Source organism: Acipenser ruthenus, chromosome 27 (assembly GCF_902713425.1).
Source record: "Acipenser ruthenus chromosome 27, fAciRut3.2 maternal haplotype, whole genome shotgun sequence".
NCBI lineage: Eukaryota > Metazoa > Chordata > Actinopteri > Acipenseriformes > Acipenseridae > Acipenser > Acipenser ruthenus.
The window spans coordinates 6,081,177-6,104,121 of record NC_081215.1 but is presented as its reverse complement, the minus strand read 5'-3'; the positions used below and the strand labels follow the sequence as shown (position 1 = coordinate 6,104,121).

The window sequence follows — 22,945 nt, the reverse complement described above, 5'->3', positions numbered from 1 at the left end:
AATGCGATCATCATTGGCCATTGTTCTATTACTGATTGGAGAAGGGTTTTCTGAGGGCAGGAGGTGGAGAATAAACTTGAATAAGTTTATTCAACAAGTGTGGAGCAAATTTTATCAATTCCTACATTCTGTGGAGGGCCAGTTCTTCCTCAGATTCCTGTGTTTGAGAATAGAGACCAATACAGATGGTAATGAATTGTATGTGTGCTCCACAGGAAGTGCTGGTTTCTGCACCTTGAGACAGGGGACATGGGTGCGATCCTCTGTTGCTAACTCAATATAATGCAAAAATATACGTTTCAGGCAGCTCTTTGTTCAGAAATTAGGACCAAAAAACAGAACCTGTCAATTAATTATTAATTTTGGTTTGAAATAATTTAGCCACTGTAATAAGTCATTGAGCTTCACCATTTATTTAAAGTCAATAACCTGCTGTAAGCAGTTCTGCCGCTTTCGATTAGGATTTTGATTAATAATTTTTGAGAGGGAACAGTAACAAGACTTGGCCAAGGAATATTTACATTTTCTTTCAGTTACCTGGGGAGGTAGTGGCTAACATTTCACATTTTCCCCTAAAATGGTTTATTCACATTACTTAAATACATATTTCATTTAAAAAGTCAGTGGTAAAAATCATTTTATGACATATAATATCAGAGCTAGTAAGATATCTATCACAAGAGTCCATAAAGTTTGGTGGTAAGACAAAAAAAAGTGACTGACACAGTGTTGCTATGGTTGCGAAAAAAAAAATAGTTACCAGTGGAAACAGGTAAATTCGAGTTCTAATTTGTTTTTGCTAGTTTTTTTTATCAATCAATCTTTATTTTATACACCACCTTTCATAATGGACCACCATCACAAAGCAATTTACAGTAAAAAAAAAAAAAAACATAATACATTAATTACAGTGAAAAACAAAGCATAATACAATAAATACAAGGCTAGGATGTGAAAAGTCTAAAACATTGTGGCTGCATATGTCATATAGAATCATAAGAAGATGTAGTGAAAAATCAGAAGTAGCAAAGACACAGCAGCTAATAACAGATATCAGGCTTAAAGAGCATGGAAAGCAAGAGAGAACAAGTGGGTCTTGAGAGTTGATTTAAAGCGTGCGACGGTGAGAGCATCACGTTTTTTACATCTGGTAAGGATCCTTGCGACGGCATTCTGAACTAGCTGGAGTCAGTTGATGGCGCGTGTCGGAAGACCACCACAGAGAGAGTTGCAGTAGTCAAGTCGAGAAGAGAAATGCATGACAGAGATCTCCGCATCCGGGAGGGAAAGGTAGGGACGGACTTTGGAGATGTTTCGAAGGTGGTAGAAGGAAGATTTGACCACAGATGAGATGTGGGCATCAAAGGAGAGGTTGCTGTCCAGAAGTACACCAAGGCTTCGTACAGTGGGGGATGGCAGCAGCAGACAGTTTCTAAGGTTCAGGGCAGCTATATTGAGATTCTTAAGTTGAGTTTTAGATCCTACTAGAAGGAGTTCAGATTTGTTAGTGTTGACCTGAAGAAAATTGGCAGGCCAGGCCTTGATGTCTTGAATTTAAGCCGAGAGCAGGACCATGGCAGAGGGGCTTCCAGGGTCGAGTTTTAAGTAGAGCTGGGTGTCATCAGCATATGAGTGAAACATGAGGCTGTTGGCGGATGAGGTGACCCAAGGGAAGCATGTAGATGTTGAAGAGAAAAGGGGCCCAAGAACAGACCCTTGAGGGGCACCACAAGAGTTTGCGACACCACTGCGTCCAGCATAGAAAACAGACTGCATACGTCCAGATAGGTAAGAGGACATCCAGGAGAGACAGGTTCCAGAGATCCCAGCATACTTCTGAAGGCGGTCAAGAAGAATGCTATGATCTATGGTGTCAAAAGCGGCTGTTAGGTCAAGGAGGACAAGCACAGAGGGAGCAGCAGCATCAGCATTAAGCAGGAGATCATTCACAATCCAGAGCAGAGCAGTTTAAGTATTGTTTCAGATTGTTATCCATGAGATGTTTAATTAGCTGACTGGCTTTTCTTATTGTTTTCAAGGGAGCTGTAGAGATATCTAAAATGAAAACTAGGGGATTAATCAGCTGTTAAATTATTACCTGCGTTTGGTACGTCTCTGCTATTTACAACTTATTCGTGTGGCAGGGCTGAGGTCCTGCACTTTTAAAGAGTGTTTTTTTGTTATAAATAAAGGTTAACATCCCATCCCTGGAGAATGTGGCTAGGTGTTGACTGATTAATTGATTTACCTGACCATTTGGTATATAAAAGTAGCCTGCCCATTTAGTTTAGGGAAAGGACTGGTAGCAACAGGTTGTGCTCCCTGTTGCTGCTCTGTGATATCTCTGCTTGGGTGCATTGATTTAATTGGTTCTTGTTTGTTTGTTTTGTTTTGTTTTGTTGTGTTGTGTTAATAAAAAAGCAGGGCTGTGCTGAACTGCAGTCTTCTGTCTCTGTGTCTGCTATTCTTACTACAATCCCCCTTCAATTTTGTATTTAAGTATCGAATTGACCTGATTGGGGATATAATTACTTCTGAACATTAATAAACCCTTTTATTTCTGCATATTTCTCATGTTGCTGCCTTCAAAAAATACTCACATGACCATTGGACGATAACCATCAACAATGGCAACACAATGGATTTGGAACAACTACTGCACAATACAGTAGCATACTGGTGCGAATATGATCCAGTGACTGCAACAGATCACCGATGTATTGGTTGATACCACACTATTGGTATATCAAATATGAAAATGTTACCACTGTTGTACCATTCTGACATTGGCGTATACCATAGTACAGCCTTGGTAGAGAACCATTAAACTATTGAGTTACTGTGGTATGGGCAGTTATTAGATTAGGTTTGTTTGATCCAGCAAGATCTTGGATCTTAGTCCTTTTTTGCTAAACCCTTCATCAATCGGCTAACCTACAGCGCAGAGGATTATACACAAAACAAACCAAATTATAAACACCAATTTAGTATATGCTACATGTGCAAATCACAAATAGACAACCCACCTTAGGTGGTGCTCACATCTACCGATGTATAGATAGGTGTTGTGAGAATGTTCGTAGAATGGGAAAACAGACTATATCCACAATGCAAAATGTTAGTGTTGTTTTAAGCGACATTGCTTCTGCTTGGTTAAACCATTTGCTATATTCAGGAGGTTTTGAATCTTGTTTGAGACAAATACACCCAAGGGTCTTCTATCTGCACTTAGTTCATGAAGCTGAATATAAAACACTGTTTGTGACGCACAGCGCTGTATATGTGTGAAACAGTAATAAAAAAAAAAAAAAAAACTGTTTGCAACTTCCCTTTCTCACTGCATGTCTGTGAATGCTTATTATATTTTTGTAATGAATTATCACCTGAATTTTCATAAAGCAAATTATCATGAGATTTATTCAACCATATGGTGTTCTTATTACCATGAGTTCTTCATTTACTAACAGTGCTGGATATATAAATGATATCAAAGCAATTTCAATGAATTTCAATAAGCAGGGGGCCTGTACATTATTTTGCACCTGCAGACGGTTGTTTGTCAAGCAGAGATGACTGATTATTAACAGGAGATGACTTTTCAGTTCCATGCAGAATGCACACGGTGTCTTAACCAGGGAAGCAATGTAATTAAAATGTAGTGAGAAGACTGGAAACCTTTAAACCCTTGGCAAGTGGCTTTTTAAGCCTCTATCAGTGTTGAACTGCACAAGAAAGACAGATATCTGATAAGGGTGAAAAAATGAATCTCATGTATATTTTTAGTGTGACCTTCCAACCCAGTTATTGTGTCATTTTAATTCACCATTATACCCTAAAAATCAAGCAAGCAGTTCATAGAAAACAGAATAAATTCCTTCTTAATGTCAGGTTCCTAAAAATCCCACCACTCTTACTCCTTTCTTGTCTTCCATAAAGAATAGTTTAAATGTTAAAAGTGGGTCTGCGGGGAATCCGGACCACGTTGTAAGTGTTGAGTCCTGGAGCGTCAAATCCAGGAGACAAACCCTTCTTGTCAAGGGGGTAAAAGTTAAATAGCTGCCCATCCTGAGCTTCCAGAGAGACAGAGGCAGTGCTGACTCGTAAGACACAGGGGTATTCTTTCTCAAAGACCACTTGGAAGACCCTGTCTTCCAGGTAGTGGAGTTTTATGGTCCTGTACCTTTCTGGGATCAGATCCGTGATGTGTGGACCAAACTGTTGCATGATCAGGACCCCGCCTGGCCCGGGTTTGATCTCATAGAAGGTGATGTTGCTGTAGGTGAAGTATCCAGCATAAGAGACCGGGTTGGGAGGCGGGGTCAGCACTCGACTGGCTTCTCGGAAAGCTGTCTCCATGGCTGGAATAAGGTAGTTATAAGCCTTGGTTACCACATCCTCGTCTTGGGGTCTGGTGCCAGACATCAGGACGACCAAGCCCAGCTTGAGCCTGGGAACCAGGGAGAAGGTGGCAGAATAGCCATCCAAGTCGCCGTCCTTCCGTACTACCTCATAGCCCAGCTGTTCGTTGGCCTCCCAGGGGGTGCCCGTCCGGTTGGCAAAGTAATCCTTGGCGCAGCGGAAAAGCGGAGTAAGCATGATCTTTAGGGTGTCGGGCTCTAGGAGCTTGCGGTGATAGGCACCCAGGAAGACCATAGCTAACTTGGCCAGGTCGGCCACAGTGGAGTACATCTGCCCCGAGGGGCGGTACCAGCCGAGATCATAGAGGGGGGCTGGGTTCCCGCTGGTATAGAAGCCCACTGCCATCTGGGCCTGGATGGTGGGTGTGATGTCGAAGCCGGTGTCCTCCATCCCAAGCCGGTCCAGGATGTTTTCCGAGATCCAGCGCTGGTAGTCGGAGCCCACCACCTTCTCTGCCAAGACATGAGCCAGCAGGGAGAAGGCTAGGTTGCTGTAATGACACCTTTGATGGGAAAGGGAAATTATCTGTTTCAGTTATGAAGACCCTCAGTGTTCATAAGCTATACTCCTCTAATTAAAATTAAGCTGTTCTTGTACAAAATATGCCCAAAAGCTTTTGGGTCTCAAAACATCTAGGTCAAAATAGTCCAATGTGTAATTAATAAATACTTTATACTTTTTAGGCACATTTTATCCTGTGCTACCTGGAGTGTTGCAGAACACTGGGATTTCCTAATGTACCTTGTACCAGGATCAGCCACCAAGACATCATCCTGTAGCAGATTGATCGCTGTCTGTGTCTTGCCCTTCCATAGCAGGTTGGTCGCTCGCAGTCTTCTAGGTAAACCTGTGGGGCACACATCAAAAACTCCATAGTATAGAATAACCATCTATTAAAAAGCCATACACCATAGTATAGAATAACCATCCATTAAAAAGCCCTCATTGTCATGAATACACTGTGCCCCTCAACTAATATTATATATATATATATATATATATATATATATATATATATATATATATATATATATATATATGGTTTCAGAATTAACTGCATTTTTGACAATCACTTAATCCTCCAGTGCACTTGCCCTGTGGATAATCGGAGGGAACTGTCAATCTCACACCTTCCTAAAGCAATTCATCCTCTACAATAGCAGGCTTGTGTACAGAATAAGAGTTTCCCTTTATGGTGCTGTCAGTCACTCACCTTTCACAGATATTAAGTAAACCCAGCGTTGTGTCAGTGAGGTGATTGATAAATACACAGCTACAGACAGACCCACACTTTTCAAGGTAACTTATGATGTAGTTACCTCTGTGTCTGTACATAGTACATTTGCACAGTTTACCATTGGTTGCCATGGTTATTTAATTTGCTGTACAATGCTTGCCTATGCTTCACAATGCTTTTACCATACTTTCACTGTGCTTTATAACACTTTGCTATGCTTTTACCATACTAAATGTTTATAAGGGTAGTTCTGGACATGTGCTGTCCTAGAAATATCACTCAAAGCCTGCATGTAGACACTAACAATGTTAACTGAAATAGAGCTCAAGAGGACTCCAGAGGAAAATCATTTGTTCAAAATTGTGCATTTACCAGTACACTGGTGCTTTTCATGCAAGCCTTAAGTGCTGAATTGTATTGATTTGCTGGGCATTTGTAATCGTTCAGGAATCTGCTCACAAAACATATTTCTGCAAGTTCAGTTTTCTGACCTTGAACCAGTTTACTTGGTTATAAAATTGACTTAAAAATAAACTTCAAATAGAAGCATGCATTTTTCTTATTCCTAATGAAAGAACAAAGGGTCTATAAGATGGGAAAATTAGTTGTTAGAGCTAAATTTAGAAGTTGTTTCACCTACTAAACTACTAGAGGGTATGTTTGTAAAAATGAACTTGTCTATTGCTGCATTCTTATTTTCCTCATATGTATCAAATCATATGTATCCGTTTTTTTAAACAAATTCAGTCTTCCGTATGTTTAGCATTATAAGATGTAATAAATATTGAAAGACGATACTGTTTATAGATGGTGCTCACATTAAAAAGTGGATGCAAAGTAGGAACCATGACCCCAAAATTTAACCTACAAACAATAATATGGCAGTAGTTAATTTTTGCAACTATACTCTATGGTATTCTCATTATACGAGAAGACAATTCCATTGTAAATATTTTATTTTTGACCATACCGGAGAGCTGGCTTGCCATCCTGCGCAGTGTGACGGAGGAGGTCCGGATGGGCACCTCCCCACTGTCGTGGAAGATGAGCCCGTCAGTGACGTACTTGTGCTCCGAGTCCTTGGCCTTCCCCAGGGGGTTCTTGATGGTGAAGTTCTCAACGTACTTCTCCAGGGGGTCGTCTAGGGAGGTCACCTTCCCCTCCTCCCACAGCCGGTACAGCATGAGTGTGGGGAAAATCTTGGACAAGCTTGTGATCCTGTGGGAGAATGTCGCTGTTAAACCGTGGTTCTCAGATGCTCGGTTATTCTTACCTGTTTTGGGGTGTGGGAACCTGAGTAAAAACTCTTAGTCCATTTTATTACAGATTCAGAGATCATTGTTCCAGCAAACAAAGGAAAGAAAGGTTACAGATTCTATATAAGAAAGAGTGAAAACAAGTCAAGTTCCGAATCTAATAGATATGCCACTTTACTTTGTGCAAAAGGTGTTGGAACAGAAGTGTCTAGTTTAACACACCAGGCCAGATGTGTGTCAAACCATTTAAACTCTGAAGCAGCAGTTCTACTACATATTATTCAAGTCCAGAATCTAGCTTTGCCCTGTAGGGAAGCATATATCATAGATATGCACACTTGTGACAATGTACACATTTTAAGATATTGCATAGCTGCAGACTGTTTTATTAACATGTAAAGGAACTACAATACATGGGTAAGTGTAAAAATTCAAAATGTATTCATGGCATGCCAAACAAAGTGTTCCTGTGATTTTTGAGTATAGGATGAGTGTTTTAAGTCAACGACTGGCTTGAAACTCAAAAACCTGGCTACTTGAGTTGAAAACCTCTGCTACAAAAAACAAGATTGCCATGAGATTTAATAAAACGAGAGTTGTTGTTCAGTTCTTGTTACCATGGCGCTCCTATTTTACAAAAAGGCCCATTGTAATTCAGCAGAATGGAACGGAATCTGCTTTCAGAACCTTCATTGTTATTAACAGCTTCTAAGAGGAAATTGCTTTGAGAATGGTTCATATTAATTGACAGTCCTCTTACACAGAGCCTTGACAAAAGTACAGTAGCCAAGCTTTTAGTGAGTATTGTGGTGCTGCTAGAACTGTTAAGTTCATAATAGGAACTCATGTCAATTTCTCAGAATGTGTGAGCTGAACAGGTTCTGTTTTAAAGTGTCATAAATAGGTTATTAAATGTGCGTTTGAGTATTCTTTAACAATGGCAGTGTATGAATTCCAGTGATGCTGCTGTTATTGCGAGAGTGTTACTAAAACGACAAGAGTCTGTAAGATGGAAATTGTGCCAACAAGTGACAGCAAAAAATGAAATATTTACTATGGAAGTTGTTTCACTTTCGATTAAACTAACATAAGGTATCTTTTGAAAAGGTGACTTAAAGTAGCAGTGTTATTTTTTTACATGTGTATCAAATCCTATGTTGACACACATGAAATTGTACACATATTACGTTAATTTATCTTGCTTTGTAAGAAAGAGGCGTGTTTTTTTCATGATTGAGAGAGAGAGAGAGAGAGAGAGAGAGAGAGAGAGAGAGAGAGAGAGAGAGAGAGAGAGAGAGAGAGAGAGAGAGAGAGAGAGAGAGAGAGAGAGAGAGAGTGAAAGTGTTGTGGGTTTTGGTGGTGGTTGGCAGGGAAGGGGTTAAATCCTATCCCTGCCAAATACATGTGAGAATGTGGCTGTTCCAAAATAAGATAATTGGTGTTAATTGGGAACAGCCACAAAGTATAAAAAGAGGGATTGAAGCTCCATTGGGGGAGACTACCAGGGGGCTGAGAACAAAGAGAAAGGCATTGTGTGAAACAAGTGTTTTGACTGGTAAACGACTTAGCTGTGCAGTGTGCTAATTAAGGATTGTTAAGTTTAGTTAGGGCTCCATGTGGGAGCTAGGCTTTTTTTGTTTGTTTGTTTTGTAAATAATAAAAGTGCACAAATGCTAAAAGTTCAGTTCTGTGTCTGGTCTGCTAATTAAAGGGCAAACAAGACTGACCAGAGAGAGGCCAAGTTACTAATATATCTCTCTCTCTATATATATAGAGCGAGATAATCTACACACACATTTATCCAAAGACTAAATGCATATTGATTAGGTTTCTACAATGGGGAATGTCAAAATGCAGTTGTAACTGAAGCTCTGAGTGTAAATGATGTAATTAATCAATAACTCAATTTGGGCAGAAGTATTTAAAGGAAGTCCTGTACGTGTGTGTGTTTTTTTTTTTTTCTATACAGAATGTTGTATTTGAAGTTGGATCAGCATTCTTCAGAGCTTGGGGAAAGGTGTTCTTGTTTGCTTTATTTGAAGGTCTAGTTCCTCGCTTTATCAACCCTATTCTTTTGATTTGGAATGTTAATACAGTATCCAGCATTGTAAAATGAAGGTTCAGTTTGCGGATTGTGTCGTATTGTTCGTATGCCACTCCTTTTCAAATGGACACTGAGAATGTAAGACTACATCTGACTTCAAATTGGTGTCGCCTGGATGTTGGTAGAATCACACTAATCATTATCTTTATTGCTGGTTTGATTTATATTCAGTGAACTGTGAGAATTTGTGCATAAACTGCTTTTTTATTTTAAAAGGACTGTTTAAATGTACTGTAACTACAGTAGTGTGAATTGTAAATATTGTAGTGCTTCAGGTCTCAACCAACAAGGGGAGACCCTGGAGTTTATTCAGTAACACTAAAATAATGGTTGCATAGGTTTTAGTATTGCATAGTAGTAACATGTTTTGTTTTGTAATGATTTTTCTAGTCCTGAAGATCATGACGAATTCAAGTGGAACAGCACAGGAACAGCAGCTAATGCATTGGAGTTTATCGGCATTTGCGGCCATTATTTTAAACTGTTGCCATTTATTAAACTGATCTAAACAGACGTGGCTCTGAACACAACAGTGATTTTAAATCATTAAAATTAGGGGACGTTGTAAAATAACAAGATCTTGGTGTGAGCCTCTTCAGTGTATTTTAGTCTTTAAAAGTAATTCATGTCACTTCTATTCCCATTTTAGTACTTAAACAGTGGTGGTATTTTGCTGAGTTTAAAGTAGCGTATTAGCCAATGATTTCTCTAAAAAAAGGTGTGCATTTCTGTGACAGGGAGCGTGAGGATCTGAGCTGCAAATCTCCCTCCCGACCCAAGAGGGTGCTAAGCAGAGGTACTTGCACGCCTGTTCAGAGACGGGCCGGCTTGGAGAGAGGGGCGGAAAAGGAAGTTGGCCATCTTGGTGCAGGGCGGAATGACCATATTAGGGGACAAGATTACTGTGATCAGCTGTGCTGTATTAGACAACTGGCAGGTGTGCTGAGTCGCGCTGATCATGGGGTGGAGTCTCCTAGTATATAAGGGCTGTCATTCTGTAAGTGCAGGGCCTTTGAGGGAATACTAAACCTGGGTTGCTGAGCTCTCTCTCTCTCTCTCTCTGTGTGTGTGTGTGTGTGTGTGTGTGTGTGTGTGTGTGTGTGTGTGTGTGTGTGTGTGTGTGTGTGTTTTCTATGTGTTTTTGATTTGTTTATCATCAGGACTGGGGTCAGGGTGATCCCTGACACCAAGGAGCTGCCGCACTACTGCCAGCACTTTTCACCTTGGACATCACACGCCCCGCACAACTGAACTGGACACTTCAGCACCTGAGCACCTGTACTTTTCACCACCCCAAAGAGCTGAGAGGGACTTACTCTATTGGGACTTATGATTTGTATTTTTGTTGCTTTGGACTGTGTTTCCCTTTTAATAAAGTTCACCCTCTACCATTGTGGTAGAGTTTTTGCACCTCTATAAGTGACTCTGTGACGTGTGTTCCACATCCACACCCACTGCACCGTCACAGTTTCTCACACTGCTTTTATGAAGTGTTTTGAGGTGTGTGATTTTAAGGGCTAGCTTGTAGGGTTACGTATTTATTTGGGCTCCAATCTCTGCCCCCGTCTCTAGGTGGTATCTGTGACTGCCTTTTATTTAATCTGAACCGTGTCTTTCTGTTATATTATATGCTGATGCCTTTACATTTATTTTTTACTATAGATCCCCCCCACTTGGAGTCAACACAAGCACATCACAGGCATGGCACTAGAAGTATGAATTGATCCTTACCTGTAGATTGTGTATTCATTAGGCGGGGGAGAGAACGGGTCTGATCCATTTCTCTTGCCGAAATTGCCAGTCCACAGGACAGTGTCATTATATATGACGATGGCGGACATTGATGGGAGGCTGGTGGCATGGATGGTGTGTCGAAGAAGCATGTCCACCTAGCAGGGATATACAGCTGTCAGGTTTTACAGTGGATTATCCAGGGACACATCAGCATTGAGTTAATTTAAGGATGGATTACCATGTGGCTTTCATACCATTCTCACTAGGGTGAGGTGAGACTATTCCACCCCCAGGGTGAGTACACGCCAATGTGCTGGAGTTCTCCTGTGTCTGGTTAATGCTTCATTCATTTAATGAGGGGGAATAGTCCTGTATTGGGGTGAGGTGGGATCGCCCCACATTGTTGTCTGGGGGTGGAGTATCCTTTTCGTTAATAAATAGTCAATTAAATGTCTACTTGTCTTGTGTTGGATTATTTGCAACCTTGGAGAGGTACATTTTGAGTAAACTATGTTTTTATATGTATGAACGCTTATGATTATCATTTCAAAATGGAAGTGAAATAGCCCCACCTCATCCTACATCCTATTCACTATATAGTGTTAAAGAAAATTGTTTTAAACAGCTACTATTTTTTGATATTTTCTTTTTTTATCCAAATGTCTAACTCAAGAAAGCAATTCAATTAAAAAAACATTCCACGATCCTAAAGTAAAACTTCTTGGCACCAGCTGAATATATCTACTTGACTTATAAGATATACATTTGCAAGAATACATAAAAACAGAAGTGTTTCGGGAGAAGGGAATAAACTCCAAACCATCATCAAAACAAGCTGGAAAAGTTACATGGATACCAAATATTCTTCAGACTTCTTTAAAGAAAGCATACATTCTGAAAGTCAGGCACATTGTTAATGTCCTGTCTTTTTGTTTATGTCAGGGAAATTAAGGAAAGGCGAAAGATATGGGCTACAGTTAAACACTATGCCGTCTGGCAAGCACCAACCTCTCCTCACAGCTCAATCATCACCTAACACCCCCTGTCATTCACCCTGGCAGTGGCCCTTGTGTCACATTGTGCAGGGGGTTTTGCGAGGGCTGGATTGAGACCATAAAACTCATTTCACTTATTAACTCATTCAGATGCAAACCTCCAGGAATCTAGCGATAATGAGAACCTCTCGGTTCTCTGAAATATAAAGCCTGATCGCCTACCTTCTCAAGCGCCGCCTTGAGAGAGGGGATGGGGTGCTCTAGGGGGGCTGGTTCGGGGAACCGGGGGCACATTCGCTCAGCATTATCATTGCCTGATGACCTGTTAGCTGCACAGAAGCAATACACAAGTGAGACTCACTGCATCAGAGTACTGCAAGGCATGGATTTAATAGATAAAGTAAAATATTATGATTAAGTACCTGTTGGAATACATGGAAAACAAAGAATTAACGCAATATAAGATGCAAGTATTTGCAGTTTTGTACACTCTTCATTTTGCAGAAAAAGTGGCAGAGAACGTATAAGAAGCTGAAAAGTGCAAGATTTCATCAAATAGTGCTATTCGGCAGAAATTGGCCAAACCCAGAAGTCTGTGCATAAAACATCAGCGGGAGTTAGCAGCTGAAGAAACTACAATTACCCAGTGCTGGAGGGATCGATATGACCAAGATAGCATAGTTTAGGTATAGTCTGAGAACACAAAAGAGCAAGTACAAAACATAAATAAAGCCACAACTAGTTTAGTTTCAGCAATAGCAACCTTTAGATCACTTTAGCACGTCATTGTCTCTGCACATGGGACCCCTCCGCAGGGGTAGCCTACAGGGTGTTGTCCCGTGGTGATTGGATCTACAAAGGAACGGGGGAGGGACAAAAGCCCAGGTGCAAATGGGTATTAACGAGCTTGTTTCCGTATGCATCTTGGAATCTGCTTGCCCTGTAATGGGAAAATGATTCCCAGCATATATTGAATAAACCAAACTAATGTTTGAAGAAAAGGACTCTGTGCATTTCTTTGCAGCTAGGTCACATCAAGAAACAACTACTCACTACTTCGAGATCATCTCCAGTACCTTGTAGGTTAAACTAGGCTTAATAATAAAAGACTTGGTTGGAACAAAGAACTGCACTGAAAAAGCTAAGCTTGCCTATCCCTTTGGTAAGAGGTTACAACTGGGTTTTAGGTCTTTCTTTCACAACCAAAAGCAACTTATCCAGCATCTATTTTCTAGTGAAAATACCAGGTTATATCAGGTAAATCTTTTTCACCTCATACAACAGATATTCAAATAACTTGAACTGCCAATGCAGTGTGATGGGTGGAACATTTGACCTTTATTTTATATTATTTTAAAGACGGTGCCACATTGATTGGCTCCCTAAATGGCTTTCATCTGTCCCTATACTTCAAGGTGTGTGTTCAATATAATTGTACGTACAGGATTGGAGATCATCCGTGCGCAACTTAACTCCCCTCTCAATTTGTTTACAAACCATTTAAAATAATAATTTGCTGGTTGATTAACTTCTAATCCATTTAGTGCACACTGGCTTAATTTTCAGAGAACCAGCATTGTATTTGGCAATCAAAATCAGTGCTGTGTTCAATTCTAATACCTGCGTCCTTTATTGGGCCACAGGTATTAAAGGCAGCATTGTGCTAATATAATGCCATCCTCTTTGTTATCTATCTATCTATCTATATCTTGATATTTCTTAATATTTTAACTTGAAATGCCTACTGTTTTTTTCTCCTGTGTTCTTTTTTTGTTTTGCTTTGACCACTTTTCTATCTTTCTGAGCAAGCCAGGGTTTAGCAAGTTCCTTGTGGTACTGTTTTTGTGTAACTTTTTTTCCTTTAGCTTCCCTTGAACTACTTTCAAGTTCAATACTTCAGGCTGCAGCAATGCTACAGCAGCAGGTCATTTTGACTTTATTATTATTATTATTATTATTATTTATATCTTAGCAGACGCCCTTATCCAGGGCGACTTACAATTGTTACAAGATATCACATTATTTTTTAAATTTTTTTTACACATTATTTTTTACATACAATTACCCATTTATACAGTTGGGTTTTTACTGGAGCACTCTAGGTAAAGTACCTTGCTCAAGGGTACAGCAGCAGTGTCCCCTACCAGGGATTAAACCCACAACCCTCCGGTCAAGAGTCCAGAGCCCTAACCACTATGCCACACTGCTAATTAATTTAGCTTTATAAAGTTGAATTAAACCTGCTGAATAATGTAGTTTTCCATATAAACAAAAAACTGACAAAAACTGAAAAATGTGACATTTAGAAATCAAACATTAAATATTGTACTACTATTATGGCTTCTGGTGACTTACGCAATACAATTTTGTAGTTTCTTTGATTACATGATGAAAAATACAGTTTGAGCTGTGGTTTACTGCAGTTAGTATATATTGTATGTTTGCTAATATCTGCAAATGTGGAAGCTTAGTAAACACCTATAGCACCCTGAGAGCCCATCTCCAATACATTCAGAGATGCAGCCACTTAAAGGTAAAATCCCATATGTTGACGGGATGACTTGCAGTACGTATTGGATGTGGCCTACGATGATGTGAAATTGCATAAAACAAAGAATGTAACGTTTCAAAGAGGATATGCTCCACCAGAAACTGTCCTCTGTTAACCTGCAAGTCAACTCAATGATTGGTGGCTTTGACACAAAGATGCTACTGCACATAGCTCGTACCACGGGGCCTATGTGTTGCAAAGGGGTTCCACTGTGAAAGAGCAGCCAGACTAATAGATAGATGGGTAAAGAATTGTGTTGCAATGCGAAAAGTTGCCCTTATTGCAAGGCGTGCTTTCTCAGTTTTCTAATATTCTGCTTTAATGAATTTGATAGGGGGATCCTATTCAGTGCCCCTATTCTTCAAGCCATGCATAGCACTACAGAATTTTTAAAAACTCAAGCAACCTTTATTCCCAGTTTTCTTTATGGATTACAAAAGATCAGTGAAACTGTAAACATTCTTCTTGAATTGTTCACATTACATATTTAAAACAACATGTTTAATAAGCGTTACAAATTTCCACAGGATTAAAAGACAGATTTAATTCATTTTTAATAAGTGACTGAAAAAGTTGCATAATTTACCATTTCCAGTATTTTATCAAAAGGAAGGACTGTTGTACAATGGCAAGGTTATAATGTACTCCCTCTGTTTGCTAATGAGAGTCAGTCATCTGCTTTTCAAAATGTGTCTTTTTGCATTACAGATAGACAGTACATTGGTCCCTCAACTTGGAGAACAAGATTCAGTCCTCATTCACTACCTTATACAGATGTACCTTCTCACCGTTCCTTACAAGTAATTTATTTTTCACTAGCTGTGGCAATTTGGACCTGGAGGTTCAGTATGGTGGTCAGAGTTGTCCTTCCATCTCAAGCAGACCAGCTTTTCAGGAGGTGCTTCCTCCATTTGTGGTTACTGATGGACTGTCACACGGCTGGCTAAGTGGTGCCGTCAGATCCAGGAAATGAATAACACACAGGACAGATGAAATGAAATGATGAAGGCGCTTGCTTGCGCCGGTTTATTATAAATAAAAAGGTTTAACAAAACACAGGACACAGCACTTACGCCAAAATAAATAGACAAACAAAACGAACAGACACTGACACACAGGGACGAACACTAAACAAACACTTACCGTGCTGGTCCTCCAGCACCACATAGCAATTGCTTACTTTTTATGGTTTATTTTCTCTCCTCACTCTCTCCTGTTCTTTCGCCCTGAACACACAACCCAGAGTGAGTAAAACGTGCATCTATATATACTGTTGTGCTGGGATTCAATTACTAATTAATTATTCACTTGAATCCCAGCACGTGAATTAATTATGTGCAACCTTGTGCTCACATATTAAATACTTTAAATGCACGTGAAGTGATGTGCAATCCTCGTGCTTAAATACAATTACACATTTTTAAACACACGTGAAACACAGACCCGTTTATATCCCGTGTACCAATGCCTATACACCAACATTAACACAGCACACGTAACATACAACACAGAAATGCACACAAGGGCGGGGCACATTGCCACATGGACCCACTTGAACTGGAATGGCTCTGGTAGGTACCACACTCTTAGGTTAAGGGGCAGGAGAGGGTGGCTGGCTCACATACCCTCCTCAATCTTGGGAAGCTTGTACTGCCACAGGAAGCAACCAGTCATGACGATGGACAGAAGCAGGAAGAAAACCATGCCCAGTTGGGTCCACTTCACCTCCATCCTGATACCTTTGGTTATGCCCTGGACACTCCCTGTGGGCTGCTGGAAAACAAGGCAAACAAGATGTTTATATGTTAACCACACATCCACGTGTATTACTATCAATGTTTCCAGAGGCAACCAAAAAAAGCCATTTTGACAGCCTTAAAATTTCTTAGTTTAGGAAATTGTAGACTTTCCTGCTGTCGTGGGACATTGTGTGCCAGGTATTTTTTACTGAAAGAGCTGTAAAAACAATATCACTTTGATAAACATATTTTTTACATTTTGACTGTACTTTTTGTCATTGTATTCAAACCCATTATCATCCCAATATGAAATACTTTACCTGTAAATCAAGAAATATTTTGGATTTTATTGCACAATATATAGCTCAAGAGCCATCCGTTGGGCATCTCTGGTGTTCTGTTTATGTGGCCTACCAAATTCCAGTCCTCTGTCAACCAGATTATTTCTACACCATTGTCTCCATGTGACTTTTAACCACCCCATACAGTAGTAAAACTGTAAAATATTGTAAATTGCATATACTTTTTTGACTTTGTCATATAATAGAATAATACAGCACTATTACCAAAGGGCACTAGCATCCTGCAGTGGTTTCTTCAGTGTGAGGTTCTGGTATCATAATGGTACCACAATACTAACTTTTCAATTTATTTAAGTTTACTTATCTTTAGATGTACAGACTCGTGATATATTTACTAGGGAATGTGTAAATGAACTGACATAAAATCTTGCCAAAGTGCTTCTTGTGAATGACATTACTGCTTTTCACAGTGAACTGATGTTAAATATCTCACTCTGCCTACATCCACAGTATGGGATAAAAATAGCATGCAGCAAATTTAATTTAGAACAGGGTTCAGTGGCATCACCAGGATTTCCTGTGTGGAAGTTATAGAAAAACATGTTATGTTTTCTTGTTCTAGGAAAAGGAGAGGAGAATGTGCATTCAGTTGTGGAACCCATTGCCCTTTTCTATTAGAGATGCTGCATCGGTCATTATTTTTAAGTCAAGTTGAAAGGCTTTCTTTTGTAGTTTACCTTTTTTAACCTGTCATACAAAATTATTGTATGTGTTTTTTTTAGCCATTCTGTTTAATCTTTTGTTCTTCTTCATTTCTTGTTTTATTCAAAGGTTTTTATTTAGATTTTTTATTATGGTTATTGATAGCATTAATATTAATATTATTTACTGTTATTTTGTCATTTTACCTTCTTGATGCTACATACAGTACTTATATAATAGAATTATATCATACATCTTATAGACTCTTGTCCTTTGCAGGAGGCCCTGAATGCTACACAACTTTCTTTTAGCAAACAAAAATGGCATGAACAAAATGATCAAGCTTCTTGTCAGCTGCCATGGTCACAATGTTGAGTGAGTAGAGAGCAGGTGTTTGCTGCAGTACCACAGTGTGTATCCCTGGATCGGTAATACTCATCAGAGTTGCATAACTGTACAACCCATTCTGACCTTTTCCTTGGGGCTACCAAACCCTCAATCAACATAGGAAATGGAGTTCCATTCCATCATGCTTTTCATTACCGTGTGATGAGAGTAGAAAAGCAGACAAACAGAATTTAGAATAGAAAACAACCTTTTCAAAAGAAAATTATATTTTCCCAACCCTTTTTCAGTAGGTTGCAACTTGCATGTGATTATTCTAAAATTGCTTGCAGTGGCGATAGTGTTTGTAATGAGTTTACCAGCCTCATATTTAAAAACAAATAAATAAAGCTACTTTATTGTCATGAAAAGCTACTACAGAAGATGGAAAGTGGGCACCTTTACATTTTCAAAGAAGTATAAGCAAAATGACATTGAGCAATTGATCCCATTTCTCAATTCACCATTAGCAAGTGCCACTGAAACCGAGCCAAACTCAAAGAAACAGAAGCTAGAAATTACATTTTGTTGAGGTCAGCTGTCATTGCCAGCTTGGAAGACAGAGTCATCTTTCTCAGTTAGCAAAATTCACGGTCATCTAGCTGCTTCAGTTTAGTCAAAACTTCAAAAAGAACAATTTTAAATATTTTTTTAATGACTTACCAGGTTTTTGTTTTTTTAAATGCAGAAAAACACCTCAAAGTAAACTCATGTCAGAACTATTTAAATTAATTTCTAGGTTACTATATTTTCAAACAAATTCCAAAATGCTGTATTTTTTTGTCCCAAGGGGGGGCTTCTTCACGGCAGCAGCTGTTGCGGGATGCTGGGTTGGGATATGGCTTAGGGGCCCCATTCCTTTGCCGATCATGGTATAATCCGACTGATTCCCACTCTACTAACAATTCAATTTTCTCTTTCTCTCTCTTTCTCTGTCTCTCTTACTCTCTCTCTCTCTCTCTCTCTCTCTCTCTCTCTCTCTCTCTCTCCATCTCCCCTGACATCATAATCTCTGGGATTTGCTCCACTAAAGCCCAGCGGAGCAAGGTCTAATCTTTTAATTCATTTCTGAACACTGGCCAGTTGCACACTAAAGCAGCCATTGCTCTCCTAGAAAACCCTAGCAGCGTATTTTGATTTACCAGTACGAGAAACTAGGTTTAGATAAACTGGTTTAGACTTTAAAATAATATCTGATTAGATAAGGCGATCAATATAAAACCAAATGATTCCAAAGAGAAGTTATTGAATAATCTCTTATATCCCACATACAATTAAACTGTGTGTGTAAAGGTAAGGCTAGACCAAGACAAGCAGGCTAATATATGGAACTCCTACCAGCATAGATGAAGGAACTGCTTATTTCGGTCACCAGATAAAGTCCTTGTCTTGGTACCAGAAGGTCCAATCTGTGCAAGGTTGCCCATACATGGTGGTAGCAGTGGGATTTGTTCACCTGCCCATAAACAGTATGTGTAAGAAAGTACAATCTGATATGTGATGAGGTGTAATCTGATATGTGATGAGGAAGAAAATGTAATGATTGGGTTATATTTTGGAACTTTGGAGCTTGGGTTCCAGAAGGTGCTGTTCCTATCCCCAGATAATTACTGAAATGTCTAACATAGGGACTACCATACCATACCAAAGGGACTACAATATAATGTTCTTAAGCGGCAGCAGCCTCTTAACCTGGAGTGGGTTTGCTCATGAGTCATTCTATTATACAATGTGTTAGGGACGCTTACAAGTGGCAAGTCATTCAGGCAAGCTTGTTGGCTACCTCCTGAATTTTCTTTTTGGAAAGCTAAAACTCAGTGGTGGCTGGCTGTGATTTACACCAGGATTAGTAGCAGCAGCTAAAAGGAATCACATAGGGGTTATTGCTTCTATAAATAAACTGTACAAGCAAGATTACAAGGGGAGACCATGGTGGAAGCATAGGGAGAGTAGATTGAATACCCAAGTGTGCTTTTGTGCATTAGCAATTGAATGTTTCAGCTCAGTTCAGATCATTCACCACCTGTCATTCAAACATTCCACAGATTCACCAAATTAAAATAGGTAAGCACCTCCCAGAGCCCTTACGGTGCACACATTCTGTTAAGCATGTCATTCTCTAATATTGTATTTTTATACGGGGAAGAGAACACAATTCAATGAGCAGTAGGCTTAAAAACAAAAATGTGTTATGCTACCTAGTTTAACGTTTCCAGTCCGTAAAATATGTTTGTCATGAACCATTTGCTTTTGACTTATTGAAACATTGCTTTCTCTTGCACTTCATTGGTGGAAATTGTCCCCTGCCCCTTTAAAGCCTTCTGTAATTAAACAACTAGCTGCCTCCCCTATTGACTGACATCCTTTGCAGCTAGTAACATCCAGTTCCACCGAGAGGTCGGGGAGGATGGGGAAATTTCCCCGGGGCCCAACGCCTCAAAGAGGGCCCAACACCCTGAAGGGGGTTCCTGATGAAGGGGGAACTTTTTTTTTTTTTTTTTTGTAATATATATAAAATATTTTAAAACAACTAGCCCTGCACAAGACCCTTTGCGTTCCCACCACCACATTAAAAAGAAAAACTCCAGTACTGCACACCGAGGCTAAACTGACCAGTGAGAGGAACTTTCAGTTTCTTCTTCTCACATGAAGAAGAGATCGTTCTTGACAGCTCGTGTAATTTATTTTCAGATCAGTGGATCCTATTAAACGGTATGTTAATGGGCTAGAGCATCTTATTCTATTATACAGATTTATAGATAGAAAATAAGCTGGACTGTAGAATGAAAGCAACTGTATGAGCCAGTAGTGTAGACTTCACCCAGGAGTCTCCAACAATCTAGCATAATGTTAAACTATTTACGTGGGTTAGTCTCATTGTTTAGAGCATACACTGCCTGATGATTTTATTAGGACCTTTCTACCAGAATGGATTTGTCATCTCCCTGAATTAGAGATGCATATAATGTGATGAAAGTACCCTGGTAATGGCTACTTTCAAGATGATATTGCACCCGTCCACCATGCCAGTGCTTGAATGGTTTGAGGAGCATGACAGAAAGGTTGTGTTATTTTGAGTTAGTTAAACACAGTCTGTGACTTATTCTAATTAAAAGCAGGGGAGAGGTGACTTAGCAAAGTTTGAGCAACTCAACAAATAGCAAGACAAACAAAGATCCCAAAGATCCTTATTACAAAGCGTAGTGATATTTAGAGTATATTCAGCACTTTCCAACTGTCTTGATTGTAATAGACTCAGTTATACAACTCGGAACATTCATACTCAATTGATTGCCAACTGGCAAAAAATAAATTAAAAAAATGCTCTACTGCAGAAAGTTACCAAATAAGCTTCTATGCAGTGGATGCAATAGGTGGTTGGTAAACCTTGAACTGAACAATGCTGTTGGCAGAACGAAGGCTATGAATTCATTTTTTTTTTATAATCAAGTTGATTAGGTGTAATGGCCTTTTGCAAGCCAGGAGAAGGTTTGCTGATCTCAGCACCTAAGGAAGGACTTCCCAACCCTGATCCTGGGGACCCCCTGTGTCTCCTCGTTTTCATTCCAACTGAGCTCTCAATTACTTAACTAGAACCATAATTGAACTAATCATTTGCTTAATTATACCTTTTTAATTGTTCTCAGCTACTAAAAAGTTGCAGAGTTCAAGTTACTTATAAAATGTTATATCTAACTTGAAATCTGCAACTGTTTAAGAGCTGAAAACAAGTAAAAATGTCTAATTAAGCTAAGTATTAGTTCAACTAAGGGTTTAGCTAATTAAGAGCTCAGTAGGAATGAAAACCAGAAGACATAGGGGGTCCCAGAGACCAGGATTGTATTACTATACAATGTCATAGTCCATTGGCCAACTGGAATAAATCTCTCCAACTCACACAGCTGGTGCCTAATGAGGTTTCAAAGCACAGAAAACAAGAAGCAGGCTTTAAACCTTGAACTGAACAAGGCAAAACAGAGGCTATCAATTAATTTTATTATTACCTTTTTTTTGCTGTAACGGTAAGTGAGAGGAAGGTTTACTCAACTCAGTTTACCCAGGGGAAAAAGCAGGGTGGAGTTATAATTCCAATTCATGTAATTACATTCTCAATATTATCTATACAGCTGCGCAGACATTTTCTGTCCGTAAGACATAACCGTTACCTGAGGCTGAATCCCATCCATCGCTGTCTCTCTCAGCATTTTACTTCCAAATTTCCCCATGACAACGATAAACACCCTACAAATGAAAACTAGAAAAGTTACTTATCTGTCTTTTGTCAGCGATTGAATCTTAAACTCTTCCCTCTCACTGTTCTCTATGTAAAAGCTGAACAGCATTACCAACCTCCCATATAACATACTGTGGCCCATAATCCTGTCTTTCTAGCATTGCGTTCATTGATCTGGACTGGCTTAACCGCTCCAGAACCACAGTGCATTATATCAATGTTGTTTATCTTGGCTAAATAAGACATATTATGGGAATTTTTTTCACATAGTTATTTTATCCTTTTTTTGTCATTACATAATTATTTTTGTGCAGTTAGGCAATCCTTTGCATAATTTCTTGATAGTATCTTGTAAAAACTATACAGTATCATCTTATCCCATGAGATCTTTCATGTGAAAACTTTCAATCCTACTACCCTTGTAAAGAACCCCTTAGTAAAGAACCATTGATTTGCAGTGCCATTTCTGCATTGCTATTGAGGATCATTTGGAAAGTGTGTTTATTTATAATTGGAAAGGTAACATACTGAGAGACGTTACTTATCCATAGAAGCTATACATTGTGCTGGAAGGCCACAGTTTGGGCAGTCGCTGTTTTTATATCTAGTTCAATCACTTAGTAATGTGTGCAGTCACAGTTCATGTTACAGTGCAGATTTTGAATGCTTTAGGATAATCAGTCTATCACAAATGAATATTATGCTAAGGGCATTTAAGGGAAATTCTTTTTCTAATCCTGATTCCATTTAAAAAACAACAGAAATTGCACTGCATGTGTGGTTCCTTCCGTTCTCTATCTTGTATAGTGAAGCCCATTTCTAATGGTTTAATGATTTCAAAAACACATCAGTCTTATTATTCATCTTCTGTTTGTCACATAGCATAATGTAGGTTATACTTATATTGTGTTAGCCCTTTGCTGTGATTTAAAAAATGTATTCTTTGTTAATTATTAAATCTATATTGATATACGTTCCTCATAGTTGGATTTATAATGTAATAGAGGTATTTGAATATAATCTTTGAATACAGTATTTAAGTGGAAATGGGGATACTATTGATAGATTACATAAAACAATCTTTACCATAATGATTAGAATGACACAATAAGGATGCTTCAGGATTTTCACATAAACCAAAGGACTTTACTACAATAAAGCACTTACTACAGGATAATGTTAATTGTATTAGATTATATATTTCATTTAATTCAATTTAACTTCTGTGGTGCAGTTGCAGGTAACAACATATTCCAAACAAAATTTGATGTCTTTCAACTGCAAATAA

The 22,945-nt window shown here is 39.1% G+C and overlaps 1 protein-coding gene across 2 annotated transcripts; it reads right to left on the bottom strand.

The window, feature by feature from the left end:
* Window positions 1–516: 516 nt before the first annotated feature.
* LOC131701886 (putative beta-lactamase-like 1) lies at window positions 517–21,660 on the bottom strand. 2 transcript variants are annotated; one of them, XM_059002501.1, is made up of 7 exons: window positions 21,590–21,660; window positions 15,922–16,069; window positions 11,968–12,074; window positions 10,748–10,905; window positions 6,627–6,874; window positions 5,161–5,266; window positions 517–4,921 (listed from the first exon to the last, which is right to left on the bottom strand). In XM_059002501.1, the coding sequence occupies exons 1-7, from the start codon at window positions 21,647–21,649 to the stop codon at window positions 3,943–3,945; spliced, it is 1,806 nt and encodes a 601-aa protein (XP_058858484.1). In that variant the 5' UTR covers window positions 21,650–21,660; the 3' UTR covers window positions 517–3,942. The 2 variants fall into 2 exon arrangements, with proteins under 2 accessions (XP_058858484.1, XP_058858485.1); XM_059002502.1 differs by lacking the exon at window positions 21,590–21,660 and adding an exon at window positions 18,087–18,369.
* Between the last annotated feature and the right edge of the window lie 1,285 nt (window positions 21,661–22,945).